Here is an 18502-nt window from a genome sequence, read left to right as displayed (position 1 = left end):
TTTCTCTCGTAGCCCCGCTCCTTCCTATGGGAAGGAGTTCTGGGGATGCGAAGAGGGATCCGAGCGGATCCCTCCGCCGCCTCTTCACTACTTCCCTGGCGGCTGTGCGCATGCGTGATCTTGGGTCACGCATGTATAGCCAGGCCAACAGGGAGGAGATAAATAATGCAGCTACATCTGTAGCTGTGATACTAACCGAGGGGACTGCTGCATTTCGGAACAGCTGTCCCCGCACCGGAGCAATGATGAATTTCTCCAGTGTAAACTATCCCCCTCTGCGAGTTCGATACTTAAGTATCCCCCGCAGCGAGAACAATACTTAATCATCACAGGCTTTTTTATATTTTCACATAGATTTGCTAATCTCCAAATCTATTAGGGGCAAATTTACCTCAAAATTACCAGTTTGTCCCAGGTTTTAATGTTTTTATTTTTAAGGACAGTAAGCTATTTTTCTTTTGTAATATTTTGTTTCATTCCTTGCATGCATTTAATCAATGCATATTATTATTCCCTTAAAGCTTAAATGCTTGTACTGTATCAGTTATCTTTTTAAGAAACATCTGTTCCATTTTACTTTTAAATATTTTACTTTTAAATATTTGTTGCTGCAAGTTATATACCTGCAGTGGTACTTTTTTTTTGTAGACCGTGATTTTTATTCTATGAAAAAAGTGCAGATACTTATCAAAAGGTACAAGTTGATACAATATTTTTAGTACCTTCTATACTCTGCATAAACATGCAGATGTTTATTTTATTTATTTCTGGTATGATTTTTACTGATTTCTGCCTTTTTCTGGAACTAGTTAGAAGAATTAAAAATGAAATAAAAAAAGAGGCTGGTACCCCTTAGTATCACCACCCCCCAAAAAAGCTCCATTTGGCTTCAGTAGATTTTGAGAGAATGAAAGCTCTGTTTATTAACTTTTTAACATTAGCCAGGGATGTACTAAAATTTGATTTTCAGAGATAGTAATGAATTCTCTCTTTTTCTATATATATATATTTTCACATCGATTTGCTAATCTCCAAATCTATTAGGGGCAAATTGACCTCAAAATTACCAGTTTGCCAAGCCTCCCCAAATATTTCCAGATACCACAGGTATAGAACAGAGGAAATCTATGAAGGAACAATTTAGTTGGTGTTTCCAGCATGTGCTCTTCATGTAGAAATCCTATGGAAATAATGGGAAAGCTCTTTTCATGTATATGCTGTGGACAAGTCCCACTCATCCTTAGCACTGCATGGGGTTAAAAGGGGGCTTTTGTTTGTAAACTTTACTACATGTATGTTTGTGTAATTTCTGTGCTAAAAGCCCTGAGTCTGGCAGAGAAGCAGAGCTGGGTAATAATTACCAAGGTGTGGGCTTGTCAAAGGAGTCCAATCTCCGTTCACTGATTCTGCCTGGCATCGGATGTTATTTGCCGCAATGCCGGCTTCCCCTTATTAACGAGAGCAGTGAGACGTCAGGTGCAGTGATAGGTGACTTGCTGAGTATTCTCCCCGGGGCCCAAATGACTTCCACGCAATCCTCCATATCGGAGTTCCTGCGGCGATGGTCATGGGCGCAGCCATTTTGGCTGAATCACCTGATAGATCCTTATCCAGTGGTAGCTGTGTCAGTTCTCAGCTTATCCTCCAATCCAATGATCAGCTACCCAGGGGTATTTAAGTCTGACTCCAGGAACAGGAAACTGCTGTTCAATTTCGCTGTATCACAGAACCCTGCTGTTCTTTGAAGACCTTCAGTACTTCTTGTCTCCAGTGTTCCTGTGAAGTCCAGCTATACTTTCTCCTGTATGTTGTTCAGATCCCCAGCTGAACTTTCTGTGTTAACTGTTCTCACCTGTGTAGCTGATTGCAAGATTTCCAAGTTTCTCCCTTTCTGCTGAAATTCTGTGTTGTTCAGACTCCAAGCTAAACTGTCTGTGTTAACTCTTTCAGCTGTGTATTCATTACCAGTGTCCGCACCTTCAGTGCGTCTCAAGTTAGCCCTTGTGTATTCGTTACCAGTATCCCAGTACAAATTCGTGTCTGCACCTTCAGTGCGTCCCAAGCCTACATCTGTGTACTCGCTATCTGGATCTCAGAACAAGTCTATCTCTCGATTATCTCCTCCTAGTGTTTAAAGTGCCATTCATATTCAGTTCTCTTTTAGTGTTCCTCATTTCCAGTATCCCTAGTATTTCCAGTCCTCGTAGATGTAGTATTTGTTTTGGTCTTCTGCCATTCCCAGGTACCTGTCCGGAGGGCCGCGACCTGCTCACTTTGTGCGACGAAAACCAAAACCCAATTGGGGGGGTCACTGGAGAAAACCACCAAGTGAGTTAGACTCTGCACCTCTGGGCAGGTCTAGCCAAACCTGGGTTTGGCCGCAAATAGGAGACCTAGTTACTGTCCCTCCCGTCATTTATTCATCCTTATCCTAACCCTCGGTTCTCTACCTCAATAGAGGTATCCCAATTGCCCAGTCGTGACACAAGGCTTAGTAAATAGACTCCCAAGTTATATATGGAAACAAAGCCATGTCCCCCCTTCGGCCACAGCAGAGAAGCACAATTTGCAATATGAATGGTTTCCTGAGAGCATGTGGCCTCTACCATGCATGGCCTCATCCCCTTTACCATAATGGGGGTCAGTGGTGTAAGTCCATTCCAGACACCTGGAGGCAAGTTAAAATTTGGTGCCCCCCCCATCACAGCTGCTGACACTGTAATGTAGCAATACGCATGCAGACAGGCTATAGATAGACGAAAGCAGCAGCTGATGGTCTGACATGGAGCTCTCCACTAGTGTGTGGTGGCTTCTCAGGTGCCGGGAAAGGGTGCCATGTATTGTGCGGCCGTGACGGTATACTCTAGGTATATAATTACTGCCCTAAGTGAGGTGAATATGTTGTGGACAATGGAGGAGGTGCCCCTTCAGAGCTGGAGCCCATCGGCAGGCACCTCCATTGTCTCCCATAGTTCTGCCCCTGATGGGGGTGGCAAAATGTCTCAGCATCCCTGTCTCCTGTGCTGTGACATGTACCTTTGATACCTGTTATCAGGGCCGGCTCCAGGACTACTAACACCCTGTGTGAGAAATTTTGGAGTGCCCCCCCCCATTCCAACTACAGTATATCCATAATTAATACTTTTATCAAATGAAAAAAAGATTTCCTATTTTTTAACCGTAAAAAATGTTTAATGAATACCCCACAGGAAAAAAAAATAAAACACATTGGTTCATTATCCCCACAGCCAGAAAAAAATTAAACACACATTGTCCTCTAATCTCATTTATTCCTAGTGGTTAATTTTGCATATTTTAATCTGAGTGTTTTCTCTACAATTATTTTATATCACATCTCTAATTTTACCTTATGACAGCAATGGACTTTTGCACATTACCAGTGGCGTTACAAGGGGGGTGTGGGCCGCACCCGGGTGTCACTCGCTGAGGGGTGACACCAATGTGCCGACTCCTCCTCAGTGACAGGAGCAGAGTGCTGCACTGTAGCACTAAGTTCCTGACAGTGAGAGAGCCGGCACTGTACACATAGTGGCCCCAAGGGGCAGTCCGCACCTACGGAACCCCTGGAGTGACAAAATGGAGTTCAGCCCATGGGGCCCTGTCCCCTACCCGTGAGGCCCTGCTCCTTTTTTGCGAGCATGCGGCTCCTTTTCGCTTTTTCTATTTCTTATACTGTAACTCATTGAGTAACTCCAACCTTCTGTATATACCTCACACCTGCATTTCATTGTCATGATATGAATTGTTGATAGCTGATAACAGGTGAATTTTTGAGCTCAGGCCTTCTCAGCAATTGCTCAACCCCCTGACTCAGCACTTTGCGATCTCCTACACAGCATGAGAGCCCTCTGCGGGTCAGGAGAGCTGCAGTGTTTGTGGCTGGTCAGACCTCTCACAAGGGCAAGATGGCCGCTGATTTGCGTCGACGTTACTGATATTTACTCAGGTAAGCAACATTGTCCGTAGATGAGAAGGCAGCAGTGGGCATCCTTATGCTCGGGTAAGCTTTGTAACTATTAGCATGTTCTCACAGCTGACTACAGTGCAAAAATGCAGCTGCGATTGCATTAGCATCCATCTCTGAATCAAGCCCTGTATCCATTATGGAGTGGCGCCCTTATACAGCTGCTCAGCTGGAACGGGCCTGGAGCTGGCCCTGCCTGTTATTTGCTAGATATAATAATCTGCATCACAAGTATATTCCCCACTGTGACTTTTACCAGGAATCCTTGTACTATCTGAGATCTGTATCAGTAGATTGTCTAACTAATGTTGCTCCTGTTCATCCTGATTGGTTACAGTATTTCATCACTTTGTCTTATCTCCAGCGATTGAGGGCCAAACCCTGAGCTTCATTGCTATATCCTGCATTCCTGTGACTTTGTTACCAGTTGGTTCCTGTGTTTGTTTCAATAAAGTCCCATATTATCGCCTCAGTTATTCCATCAGCTGTTCAATATGTGAAAGTCACAGAGTTTTGTGACACTCCCAGTTCTTTGATCAGCCTGAGCAATAAACAGTGTGGGGCAGTTTCCACAAGTGCAGAGTATTGTTGCCATAATTAAAACCATTTCAAGGCTTGTTAATGAATCACTATTGTGACCCTTCCTGACAATAAGCTACCAGTTTTGCACTGAAAAGTAAATGGGCTTCTCAGATGAACAGATCCAATTAACAGTATATACTTTCCATCATTTGGCACCTGGGAAGTATATCCAGTGATGGGGTGATCTAATCCAGGTTGGAGGGGCGGTTGTGTGATGCCATGGTCATACTATCGTGGTCCAGTTCTCTGGACTGTAATGCCGCGATTCTCCTCATTATATTTGGAGGGGAAGGACACAATAATGGAATTCATAGCGAGTCTCGTCATCACACCTCATTCCCACACTGTAGAAGTGGGTGGAATGTGGGAGCGTTGTTTCCTTTTTCATCTTATAGATCATGGGTAAGAACTAGTTTTCTTTTTTGTGGCAAACATTCAATATTACAAGCTGAAAAGAGTCCAGTGTGCCATCACCATTACAATATATGCAAACATTTCCAGAAGTAAACTAATTGCTTAGGTTAGGTTGATCATTTGTAGACTGGAGACAAAAACATGCTTCACAATTTTGTATTACTATTCCACTTTTACCAGAACTGACTGTGGCAGGGTACATGCACTGGAGGCGCAAGCTTTGCCGGTATGCAGGCCATGCTTGGATTCTCCAATTTGGAGAGAGTCTAGCATGTCCCAACTGTCTCCTCTGTGAGGTAAGTTGGTGGAGGGGAACAGAGCAAGGTGAGTAGTGGGAGACAGATTGACCCCACAGCTGCCACTCAAAACATTAAGGGTTGCCTACACTTGTTATAGATGAGGACTTTTAGACAGCAGTCATTGTCTTGGAAAAAAAGACTTATGCTGGAAAGTGTTTGCTTATGAAGTACATTAGTCACACTGATAATTTGTGCTCATACAAGGGAGAGAATGTTGGAAATGTCACACTGCTATATATGAGGCTTTCTGATATCCCCTTTGTCGTCATTTCACCTTTTCAATTGATTTCTCAGACTATAAGATTAACCTTTGCCCTGCCATTGCATTTTCATATGCTTGAATACTGAGCATCTCATAATTGATTTTCTTCACCATGCAAACAGTCACTTTATACAAGATAAAAAAAGAGTCCACCATACGCAGCTGTAAGCACACTGTAAATGAAAGTGGTCCTGTCAAAATGATTTAATCATCAATCATTTATAATTATAGATCATAATATATCTTTATGATATAAAAACATTTGCCTATTAATTTGTCCATGGAAAGTATTATTATGTTAAGATCTTTATACTTCTTCCTTTACTGGTAGGTCTTCTATGCCAGTGTCAGCCCACTCAAACAGCTGTGTGGAAACAAATTGCAATGCATCCTATTACACTTGAAAGATAAGTGATCCCTGAGTGATTTGTCTGAGCCCATCTTCCATTGAACTAGGAACTGGCTTGTTGGCCGATGTGCTTTATGCAGCATCAAAAAAGCACCTAGGGGGTGGGCAATAAGCAGGACCCAGCTGCTGTAGAACTATACATCCCAGCATGCCCTGCCACAGTTTTTCTATTTGGCCATGCTAAAACTGTTGGAAGGCATGCTGGCAATTGTAGTTCAACAACAGCTGGAGGGCCACTTATTGCCCACCCCCTATATACCTCAAAATATGGAATATTGGGCCTGATTCAGAGCCGCTTGTAAGCGGCCGCTCGTTCGCTCCGAGCGATGTTTGCCCAACTGTGCATGCGTACGGATCGCTATACGCATGCGTGAACCAGTCAGTGTGGCCGAAATTCATGTGCTCGCAAAATAGCAAATGTCTGGTAATTTGAGTGACAGGATGAGGCGTATGTGGGTGGTAACAGGGGAAGGTGCTTGAAAACGGGGAGTGGAGATCCGATCGCAGACGTGCTTAAAGGTCAAAACGGGCGTTTTATGGGTATGCATAATTAAAACAGCAGCGTCATTGACCATGTCACTGGGTTATTTTTTTGCCAGAACTGCTAGCAAAATTGTGGTAGCAAAAACCAACCACAAGAATAGCGAGCAGCTCATACCCTGTTCGATGTACTCGATTAACCTAATAAATAGCGGACATGACCTAGGATGCGAGCGGGCAGGGGGCGTAGTTTCCCAAAAAACGACCGCAAGTTTTGTTCGCTCGTTCAGACCTAGAGGCGTGAACAGACCGCAAACAGCGAACGGTTCATTTGAATAGCCACCCCTATTTTCTGGACGAGTGAGCGCAAATAGCGACCGGCTCTGAATCAGGCCCTTTGTTCAATATATATATAGAAATATATATAGAAATTGGTCTGTATACACAGAACATAGTGCATGGAAGACAGTCTAAGATCAATGGATGAGCCTCTTAAAATGAAAACATTTGACAGTATTTAGAGCAAGTAACCTGCCACACAGATAGTGTGATTTTAGATGGCAAAAAATTGCAGGACAGTTGCAAGGTCACATTGTGTAATGCACTTCATATATTTTTTATAATGTAAAAATTCTCTAGACCATGGGACCATTTAATAAACCTCCCGTCACTGCGAGTAGCATAATTGTTTTTATTGTAAATAAAAAAAACAGCTGTCACACACATTTGTGAAAAAAAAAAATAACTGAGAGGTAGTGGTCCCTGTGATACTGATCTGGAACACAAATAGCTAACTTCTATCCAATCTCAGTACTAGGGCACATGCAGGAGATGAGTAGTCTGCTTTCACATGAACAATGGATCCAAGAGCATAAAGGAAAAAGTATAATGACCACCCCACACACAAAGACAAATTGCACGGTCAAGCATTCACTGGCAATAGGTCTCTTGCACTTTACATAAATAGATTATGTAGAAGGAGCATCCAAAGGCAACTATGAGGGCATGGTGCCTGCCCCCAAATCGCGGCCCACTTCACTGCAGAAGTTGTTAAGATATGAGAGGTGTCACGCCTGAGGGTTGGAGCTGGTTGGGATAGGCATGGGAGGCTGAAGTGGAGCCTAGGAAGGCGTGATTGAATCTGGGTGGCTTGCGCCAGGACTTCCTCATTCTGAGCAATAGGTGGATCTTTGGCAGATTGTGAAGGATACTTAGATGGTCTCAAACAGACTGGTTTTGAAGTGAATTCTTTATGAACAGCTTTAATGAAAGCAGGGAGATCACTAAGTAACATATTTTTAGATTCAATGAGCAGGTTAGCCCATTCCAAGGCTTTATCTCTAAAGGATAGGAGCAAGCATTTAATAACATTGGCAGGAGTAATTTTCATTGGTGTTCCCGAATCAATGTCAGTGAGGTATTGGCGTGCTAAAGCACAAAACTGAGTCAAATCTACATCAAAGTAAATGGGCAAAGTAAATGGGTAAAGTAAATGGGCATCTAATCTGCCAGACGAGTTCTGGCAGATTAGAAGCTTTCAAAGCAAACTAATGAGCAGAAATGGAATTAGCTTGCAGAACTTTAGACTGGTAAAAGAATGCCATGTCTGAAATTGACTGGAGTCCTTTATTTGAACTAACAGATAGGACTGAATTGGGTCAGAGGAACTGGAGTCGCTGAAACCGAAGGAACATTTGAACAGATGGATGAAACCGGATTGAGTCCAGGAACACTTGAACCAGTTGGAACACAAGAAGATGGAATCTGGCGGGAACCAGAATGGGTGGAACCCTAATATTCAGATGGTCTCTCTTTGGTCTGAACCATACTAGAAGTCTTGATTGACTGGGCAGCATTCAAAGACAGTTGAAAAAGTGATACTCAGACTGTCATCCAACAGGGTGATTCTTTAGAAGAGTCGACATTTGAATCTGTGATACTGAAGATACTTCCTGGGGCTGAGGATCTGGAGACCCTCTCTGGGGGTATCAGATTAGATGTTTCTCTTGGAGTTGAAGACTCAGGTGACCCTTCTGGTATACTCGGACCAACGCATGGAACCAGATTGGGTAAAGAGACACTTGAATTGGTATCGGGCGAAGATGGAGTTGAATTGAGTCTGGAGGAATTTGAGTCAGCTTGATCTGGAGGAGGCAGAACTGGATTAGATTGGATTTTCTTGAACCAACATGAACCGGAAAAACATTCAGACAGATGGATGGGACCAGATTGACTGAGTCCAAAGGGACTTGAATCGCTAGGAATCAAATGGTACTGAACTGAATTGGAATTTCTTGCTGGAACCGTAGGAGCCCTTGGACAAATGGGTGGAACTGGATTGAGTCCAGAGGAGCTGGAATTGGCTGGAACCGAAGGAGCCTTTGGACAGACAGATAGAACCGGATTGTATCCAGATGAATTTTAATCAGTTGGAACTGAAGGAGCCTTTGGACAGACAGATGGAACCGAATGGAGTCCAGAGGAACTTGATTCAGTTGGAAATTAAGTAGTCAAAACCGGATTGGAATCAGATTTTCTTGAACCAACTAGAACCGGGGATGATCTCGCACTTAAGGATGGAACCATATGGAGTCTGGAGGAAATTGGATTGGAAGGAACTGAAGGAAGCAGAATCCAGCCACTACCGGAACAGGCAGAATTGAGATGTTCAGATGGCTCATCTAGGACCTGAATCATGCTAGTCAACATCATGATGGCATCCTCAAGAAGTACCTGACAGGAGTCCATCACTGCCTCCATGGCACTATGAATCCTACCTGGGATCTCGGCACTGAGGACCCCTGCTGGGGCTGAGGCACTGGAGACCCCATCTGTGGTTGGTAACTCAGATACCCTTCCTGGGGTTGGCAGATCAGATTTTCCTCCTGAAGCTAAAGGCTCGGAAGCCTCTTCTGGAGCAGTTTATCGGATAACCCACTTGAGATCAAAACATCAGATACCTCTTCTGAGGTTGTGGAATCAGATGCCTCTCCTGAGGCTGAAGAATCAGGTGCCTCTCCTGAGGCTGAAGAATCAGATGTCTCTCGGATTATGAGAGACTTGGACATACGCTTTTGATTTATAAATTTGGAGTAGGACCTTCTTGTTACTGGACCCCAATCGAACATTGGAAGCTCCTTTTGAATGGGAGTCATAACCCCCTTGTTCAGAGCTGAGGAAACTGGAACTGCAGATGGCACATGGAAAGAATTGGAGACACAAACACAGTGATGCTAACACTTGTCACCTTTGCTTGATATACAAAGGGAACAGTCTTTAATGAAATTATCTTAACTCCCAGAGTAGAGACAGAGATGCAATAGCGAGCTTGTGGTGCAGATAACTCCAGTGACTCACTTTATTTTGCTTAGGAGGAGAAACTTAATTGAGTGTAACCAAGGAACTCAGGTTTAATCTGAAAACTTCTGGTGAGAAGGCCTTGTTCTAACAGCTGATAAAGAGTACCTAGATGTTCAGGTTTAAGAGCAATAGCAAACTGAGAAGTAGAAGTATTAGTAGAGAAGAGAACAATTGAGAGGGTCAGTCATCTTCTCAGAAGAAATTGCTTTAGAAATGCCACTGAGTTTGGTTGGAATAAACAGTTGAAGATGAGTGCAACTATAGGAACAGATGCAGAAAGGTTCTGGAAGGCTGTCCTGGATGCCCCAGGATCACCAAGTGTAGCTTGGATATTATCCGATTGGCTGGTTCCATTTGTTCAGTACACACTGCCATGCCTGAGGGTTGGAATTGGTTAGAACAGGCGTGGGAGGCTGAAGTGGAGCCTAGGAAGGCGTGATTGAATCTGTGTGGCTTGCGCCAGGACTTCTTCATGCAATTAGGGAAGATAGGAGGTAGTGAAACTGCTGGAGGTGATGAGCCCAAAGGCTAGGACAGTAGGGAACAACTTTAGTAGACTGGAAATTGAATTGGAACTGTAGTGGTAGAATCAGATAGGAACTGATGTAGTAGAATCGATGATATGGAATTGATGAAGCAGGATCGGATTGGAACCGATGTTGTAGAATTGATTAAATAGAATCGATGATATGGAATTGATGAAGCAGGATCAGATTGGAACCAATGTTTGGAGACAGTCGGATTGGAACTGAGGTGTGGAGACAGTCCAGATTGGAACTGATGTTAGTGAATTGAAGAACTGGATTGGTTTGAGACAGATGTTGATGAATTGAAGTGCTGGATCGGTTTGAGGGCTCAATTCAGACCCGCTCGCTAAATGCGTTCGCACGCAGAGAAAGTATGCAAATCCTCGATCACACAGTAAGGCATTAGCACGCCCACAATGTCTTGTTGTGCGATCGTGCTGTGTATGCAGATGCCCACCAGCCTGTTTTAAGATGCCCACTTGTGTGTGTCAGCTCCAGGATGTGTATGCAACCATGGGTAACATCAAGTACCATCGGATGCATACACAACACTTGTGGTATACCAACCTTACCACAAGCACTGCGAGTGCTTAAGTGTAAAATTCAGCCAGGTGATGTGTACTATGACGCATTGTGCATGCCTCTGAAATGGCGTTAAGATGCTCTGGCACGCCTGCATTCGCACCACCACTCCCTGTTTTCATCGGCCTTCCCCTGTCACCACCCACAAACGGCTCGTTCTGTCACTCAAGCCAGCGAAGCATCTATACACAAGGGGTGAGCACTTGGCAATCGCACAGACAGGTTTGTGCATGCACACTGCAATGCGTACACATGCGCAGAATGCAAACATCGGCAGGCTGCATGCGAACGCTTCCTAGTGAGCGGGTTTGAATCGAGCCCTGAGACCGATGATAATGAATTGAAGTACTGGATAGGTTTGAGTCCTTGTATTGGAGATATCGGCTGGGACCAATGATAGGAGATATCGTCTGGGACCGATGATTGGAGATATTGGCTGTGTTCGATGTTTGGAGATATCGGCTGGGATTGATAATTGGAGATATCGACTGGGCCTGATGGAGGTAAACCAGACTGGAGTACTAGATGGAATTGTAGACTTGATAGCCAGACTTGGAACTGGAATGCTACGGACTGGAACCATTCAGATACAGAGTACCTGGGAGCTCAGCACAGAGCTGTAACCTCAGCAGAAGCGACATTGTACTGGCAAAGTGGGCCAGTCAGGAAGTGTAATTTATAGGGGTGGATCCTAAGGAATTGGATGCTGTGATCAGCTGGTCTGGGAGCAGCACTCTGAGTGGTGGAGGAGAGTCAGGTGACTGAATCCAACATGGCTGAACCCATACTGACTTTTGGAGGGTACTCTGCTGTGCAGCCTGAATGATTGCATGCTGAGTAAATACACTGAGAGCACACAGCAGGAACAGTGAGGACTGAACTCATAGCCAGCTGGCTGCGATGTGCAGTGCAGGCGGACCTCTGCGTCATCCAGGATTGATGTGCGGACACAGCGCGAGCGTACTTTAGCACTAGCTGGAACACACATTGCAGAGGTAAAACATAGAAGAATATGGGAAAAATTAGTCAGCATCGTGACAAGAGGGTTGTTTACTCTGCTGGGCATGTATGGTGTGTGTGTGCAACCAAACAGAAGCCACAGTCTCCACGATTGGTCCTCCCACTCACAAAACATGCCTATTAAAGGTTCTTGTTTACCAGGCCCTATACATGCAATAAAGAACATTTGTTTATGACTAGACATGGGTGAAATGATTCATCCTATTTTGAAATTCATCTGTATTTCAGGAAATAAATTGCAGGTGGCTAATGAATCTGCAAATCAGTCTGTTTGACTAATAAGCCACCTGTCCCACTTTACAATTCACAGATAGTACATCACTGCTCTACCATTATTTCCTACAGGTCCTGGTCCTGCAACTGTGACCAAACAACCTCCTCACGCTACAAAAACATGGGGCTTCCTGGGCTCAATCATGCTGCAGCTTAGGGGGCACTGCGAGCAATCTTGCAGAAACTGATCAGCACATGCACAGTACAGATCCTGTGCATGCGCCAGCCGGTTACCATCGTAGTTGTATGCAAAACATCATACAACTCTGAATCAGGCCCTATGTACTGAAAAAATTGGGTGGCAAAGTTGCCAATCCAGGTGTCCCACTCTTGCCTAATGCCCTGGCCTCCCTTAAAAAGAGGGGAGGGGCAGTTCACAACTCTGTAAGTGGGCTTTATTTACAGACGCGGAGCCCTACAATCCTGATCTCCTTGTTATAGTGAAAACAAGTGCTGGGGCAGGTTGAGGATTTGCAGGGGTGTACAACAGTTATTTCTTTATTTACACAGTACATTGTACAGGTGTTGAGTGTGCCTGTAATGTGCTTCTATGCTGAATGGATTGCATTATAATAAGCATGAGCATTTAAATAAACCCTTGAGAAAAGGATGTCACTGAAGCCAGGGGGGCTAAATTTCCTTATTTTGAAAGAATCTGAGCAAAATATCTCATGATTTACAACTTCTGAGCCAAAGTTCGTCCGACCTGAGATGAAAATAATTTCTGGACCATACAATCCTGCTCAAAACTTGCAAATATGAATGCAAAGTTACTCGACCATATGGTTGCCAATTCTTAAAATGAATAAGGTACACATGAAACATTTATACAGTATAAGGGGATTGAAGAGAGCGATGAGTATTTACTACAAATGGACATGCAAACAGATTTCCCTGATTTTCATTCCAAGTGGAATACAGTATGTGCCTAGATAAAGCCCATAGGCAAATGCAAGCGAGTTGTTCCAGTTGCCTTGTACTCCTCCTTACGGTCCGGCCAGCAGCTCAAATAATCACCACAATACCAGCAGTATATAATATGAATCTACTAGAGCTGTAGCTACAACATGCAGTATAAGGGATGAAATGGAGCGGTTATGCATGCCCAGTGGCAGCAGCTTCTCCTACCAAGTCTGCTGTGTGTGTGGATGTGAGTGTACCAGACCAGAGAGCAGTTGCCAGCCAGAAGAGACAGGTGTCTTAAAATGATGTGGAAGAATGTGTGCTTATAAAGTTCAGTTCTGTCTCTTACTGGCTCTATGAAGTATGCATATTTATTATGGGATGTTTAACCTTTTCCTGACAATTTATGTTATTTATATGAGATAAATATGTTTGATACAGAAAGTTTGTTTAGACCTTACATCCTATACTATAGGTATTCTATAGTGTTAATTATTAATACTGTATTACATACACTATCCAGTGTCTAAGGAGATCAATGTGTACATTTTTGTCCAGGGCCGGTGATAGGTTATACTACCACTCCACCAGGCAACGAGACTTGCTCCAATGATCCACAGAGCAGAGGATTTACATTGTGGAATAGCACCCATATCTGGTAAAAAGAAAAAACATTGAGCTCAGGCGGGGTGGTCCTACTTCCACATCTAATGGCTTATTGTGATTGCAGGACATGTACAGTATATGTGAGGTATTGCATACACTGCACTATCTATGAGGCAGACTATAGCTTGTTATGTGCTAATTATGCCCTATTGATGGGCTGGCCAAACTTATTCTAAAGTCAGCATTTGGACCCCTGACCCTCGGGAAAGCATGTGTTTGCCCAATGAAGTCATATCTATTTACATGTGCCGGTAATTGTTTAATAACATTTATCATACTATAAATTATATTACATTTTCTTTTCTATTTAATTTTTTTCTATATAATTTTTTTATTAGCTTAAAAACATTTTGAACACATTTCAGGTTAGTGTGAACATTTTTAGTTGACTTATATTTAGCTAGAAATAATAGGAGTAGACTTTGCGCTCAAAGTGTCCTTAATGTATATTTTTATATGTTATGCCTCCGGCAAGGATTTCCCATCTGATAGGTTTTAGAATATTGTTGTATCCATGTTATGGTTTGATGCAGTGCTTGGGTCAGTAGGTTGTGCCAATGTAAGCTCACAGCTATAAATGTTCATATCATGTAAAGGGCATGAATTCTAAATGCTGGAAGACATTACGCTAGAATTTTTCAGTAATATAACAACTTGTCATTTGTAATGTTGTTTTTAAGGAAACTATGGAGAAAGTGGAATGGAGGCCTTTAAAGAACTTGCAGCACAAGAAGGACTGTGCATTGCCCACACAGACAAAATATACAGCAATGCTGGGGAGAAGAGCTTTGATCGGCTTCTCAGGAAACTCCGCGAGAGATTGCCGAAAGCAAGAGTGGTGGTTTGTTTTTGCGAGGGAATGACAGTGAGAGGGCTCCTGATGGCTATGAGGAGATTAGGTGTGGTCGGTGAATTTCTGCTTATTGGAAGGTAAGACAATGGTTTTATTAATACTTTCTGTGTATCCTTTCAAATATGATACATTGGGGAGATGTATCAAACCTTCTAAAGGGGACATTTAGAGGTGTTGCCCATATCAACCTATCACCTTTTAGCTACAGATGTGTCCTCATACAGTGATCTTCTATACACCATACGGCGAGAGACACCCAGCACGACTGAGATTTTCTGAGAGGAGTAGCGTACCATATTTTTCTTTACATTGTGTATGTTATTGGCATCGCAGACCCAGCAAAACACCATTTAAAGTGCAAAAACTAAAAAATAAACAATTCTGCGCTGGTTTAATAATTAGACTTATTTAAAGATCAGTCATAAAAGCATTTATTCAAATATACAAATCCCATAAAACAAGTAAAAATAGAGCAACTTGTATGATAGACAATTGCTAGGTACAAATAAACTAGATTAAATTATAAAGGTGCGTACACACACAACGATGTAAGTAATGAACGATTTTCATTGAACGATTTTCGTTCAGTTTTTCCCTTGAAAAAGTGAACGAAAATCGTTTTACAAAGTAGTTCATTTTACTATACTTAATAAACTATTTTCTGTGTGTTGAAGGAAAAATATCTGACTGAACTACAAACTACAATCGGCAAACATGAACGCGCATGAACGATAATCGTTCATCGTTTATCGTTTTACACTGAGCGATTTTTTGAACGATTGAACCATAAGAACGTTGTTATAGTTAAATCGTTCAAAAAATCGTTGTGTGTGTACGCACCTTAACAGTCATTTTGACATGCAACATTGTAACTTGGTATCAATTCCTGCAGTATTGTTCATATAAAATAAGCAATGTCCACAATCCTGGTTCCACAATAGCTGACGCAGTAGCCTAGATTATGTTATAATAAGATGTGCTTTTTCCTTTTAGTACTCATCATGAGTCAATGTTGTTATAAACAAATTCAGGTACTCTGTACTAAACTATAAATACAATCACTCCATAGTCACTCCATAGGGGGATCTCTATCAACTGTTAATACCCCCACTCGCAGGGAGCCTGCTGTAAATAAATGTGCAGGTTTGGCAGCGGCTGCAGAATACATCTCAGTGTGGGGGTATTAACAGCTGATAGAAATCCCCCTGTGGAGTGACTATGGAGTGATTGTATTTATAGTTTAGTACAGCAAGAGTACCTGAATTTGTTAATAACAACATTGACTCATAATGAGTACTAAAAGGAAAAAACAAGTTTTAAAAACTTAGAAAGTTGCAAATGAAGAACAAGGGAATTTGGCGTGAGAAAAAGCCGCAGCCTCTGAGCCCTTCTTAGATTCAGACTCAGTCACACATAGATACAGTATACAAATGTTGCACATCATATTGATCAGTGTAATCTAGCAATGGAGTTTTCTTGCTTCCAGTTGTTTTATTAATGTGATTACAGGTTGAGTCTCCCATATCCAAATATTCCGAAATACGGAATATTCCAAAATACTGAATAATTTTGGAATGACTGAGAAAATGAAACCTTTGATTTTTGATGGTTTAATGTACACAAACTTTGTCATTGGCACAAATTATTAAAAATATTGTATACAATTACCTTCAGGCTGTGTGTATAAGGTGTATATGAAACATAAATGAATTTCATGTATGTATACAATCTTTGCTTGAGCCACAAAATTATTGGAAATATTGTATAAAATGACTTGCAGGCTGTGTGTATAAGGTGTATATAACACATAAATGCATTCTGTGTGTATATTGGGGTCCCATTCCCAAGATATATCATTATGATATGCAATTATTCCAAAATACGGAATATTCCGTTATCCAAAATACCCCAGGTCCCAAGCATTTTGGATATGGGAGACTCAACCTGTATAACATATTTTGAGTGAGAAAGAAGCTATGCGCGGCCGAGTTGCCCAGGACTTGGCGCACCGAAAGGGGCTATTTGTTGCAACTTGGGCAACGGTGTATGAGGACACATCTGTACATTTATCTAGTATGTTAATTTCTATGAAATGTAGAAATGAGTGGTTTGGTTTTGCTGAAAATCAAACACACGCGAACCTTGGGGTACCAAGTCAAACCAAGTTCCAGCTCGGATCACTTTTGGGAATAGAACCAAGTTCTGTATCGGGTCTTCTTCTAAATTCGGATTTCGGATCTAAAAACCAGATCTCGGGTTTTGGATTGGATGTAAACTGGTCCAAATTATGATTTTAGCTGTTTTTATAGATTTGAAAGAAATCCAAAACCAAACCAAAACACTTAAAATGAAAAGTAGAATCTGATTGGTTGCTATGTGGTGGGATTAGTAGGTAGTTTCAAGCTCTACTATTGGTCAATGCACTCACCCTCATCTTGATTAATCCGGTACAAGATGGATGATGCTGGAGTCATTGCATATACTTTACCAGCAAACTCCTGCCTTGGGGGTGTATCGCAGTGTGGAATTATGTATTACTGCTTGGGACAGTAATATATAATCTACCACTGCTCAGATATATTTTGTATCCCATCCATCCTTTCCATTGTCTTAGCACCCCCGACTGTAAATGAATGTCCATTGTTAAACATTATGAAGCTTTTCAAAAAATGAGATTCCATGTGAATGTTTTTGCATAGCATGATTAAGATTTGTTACTTAAATATGTAAAAAAATTATATAAAGAATATATTGTTTTATTTATTTTTTCCCCTTGGGTCAAATGATGGTTGCAATATGTGGACTATGATTTTATCTAAAGGTCATAATTGAGGACTAAAATAGTGATTAAAGGCAATTGTAGTACGATCCAAAACCTTTGCACATATTAGCTGTTTGCCTAACAAAGTGTTTTTAGTAGTTGTATAGAAAACTGGATTAATTGATATTATTACATCAAATTTTAAATAATCCCATAAAAAATGTAGTACATTTTCTATAGCCAATAAAATTCATAAAGAGTGTACACCATGCATGACTGATATAAACTTTTGAGGAAGAGTATTATTAGCTATAACATAGAGTTTGTGCTGATCGCTTTCGCCGTACTGCTATGTATTTTACGAGTGCTGTGAAAATTATACACAAAAAAACGTACCCACCAGGGGAATGAATAATTCTGCACAGCAGTTCATGCTTGTTATAGAAATCAATATCACTGAGCCATAAAACGGAGGAGAAAATATTATATATTTACACATACACACTTTGCTACATGTGGAACAGTCTTCAATTTGCCATATTTGGTGTATTTTGACCACACAGAATGTTTTGTAAATACATTTCAGGTTGTACAGCTAAGTTTGGGAGATCCACTTGATTGTATAATAACCAGTGTTTTTTTCTGATGTTACTCAACGCAGGGGCAGAACTATGGGAGACAATGGAGGCGCCTGCCGCCGGGCTCCAGCTCTAAAGAGGGCACCTCCTCCATTGTCCACAACATATTCACCCCACTTAGGGCTGTAACTATGTACCATCATGGCCCTTCATAGCACCTGATAAGCCACCATACACTAGTGGATAACTCCGTGTCAGACCATCAGCTGCTATCTTAGTCTATCTATAGCCTGTCTGCATGAGAATTGCTACATTACAGTGTCAGCGGCTGTGACGGGGGGGCACCAAATTATAACTTGCCTCCGGGCGTCTGCGATGAACTTACGCCACTGACTCAATGGTATGCAGAACTGGCACCATATTAGGTAGCATTGAAAGTAGAGCAGTGGACCAGTGGAGAAGTTGTCCATAGCAGTCAATCAGCATCTACCTATCATTTTATAGAATGTACAGTACTTGATAAATGCTACCTTGTAGCTGATTGGTTG

At 42.1% G+C, this 18502-nt stretch overlaps 1 protein-coding gene across 2 annotated transcripts in view; it reads left to right on the top strand.

Moving 5' to 3' along the window:
- Positions 1–18502, top strand: part of GRM1 (glutamate metabotropic receptor 1) — a 485954-nt gene that overhangs the window by 136777 nt on the left and 330675 nt on the right. For both annotated transcript variants that reach the window (XM_088474384.1, XM_088474385.1), the window contains exon 3: positions 14443–14692. In XM_088474384.1, the coding sequence (XP_088330510.1) occupies positions 14443–14692 (250 nt within the window). The remainder of the gene's footprint in view (positions 1–14442; positions 14693–18502) is intronic.

This window comes from Taudactylus pleione, unplaced genomic scaffold (assembly GCF_031769625.1).
Source record: "Taudactylus pleione unplaced genomic scaffold, aTauple2 ptg000154l, whole genome shotgun sequence".
NCBI classification, from domain to species: domain Eukaryota; kingdom Metazoa; phylum Chordata; class Amphibia; order Anura; family Myobatrachidae; genus Taudactylus; species Taudactylus pleione.
This window is presented reverse-complemented; position numbering and strand designations above follow the sequence as displayed.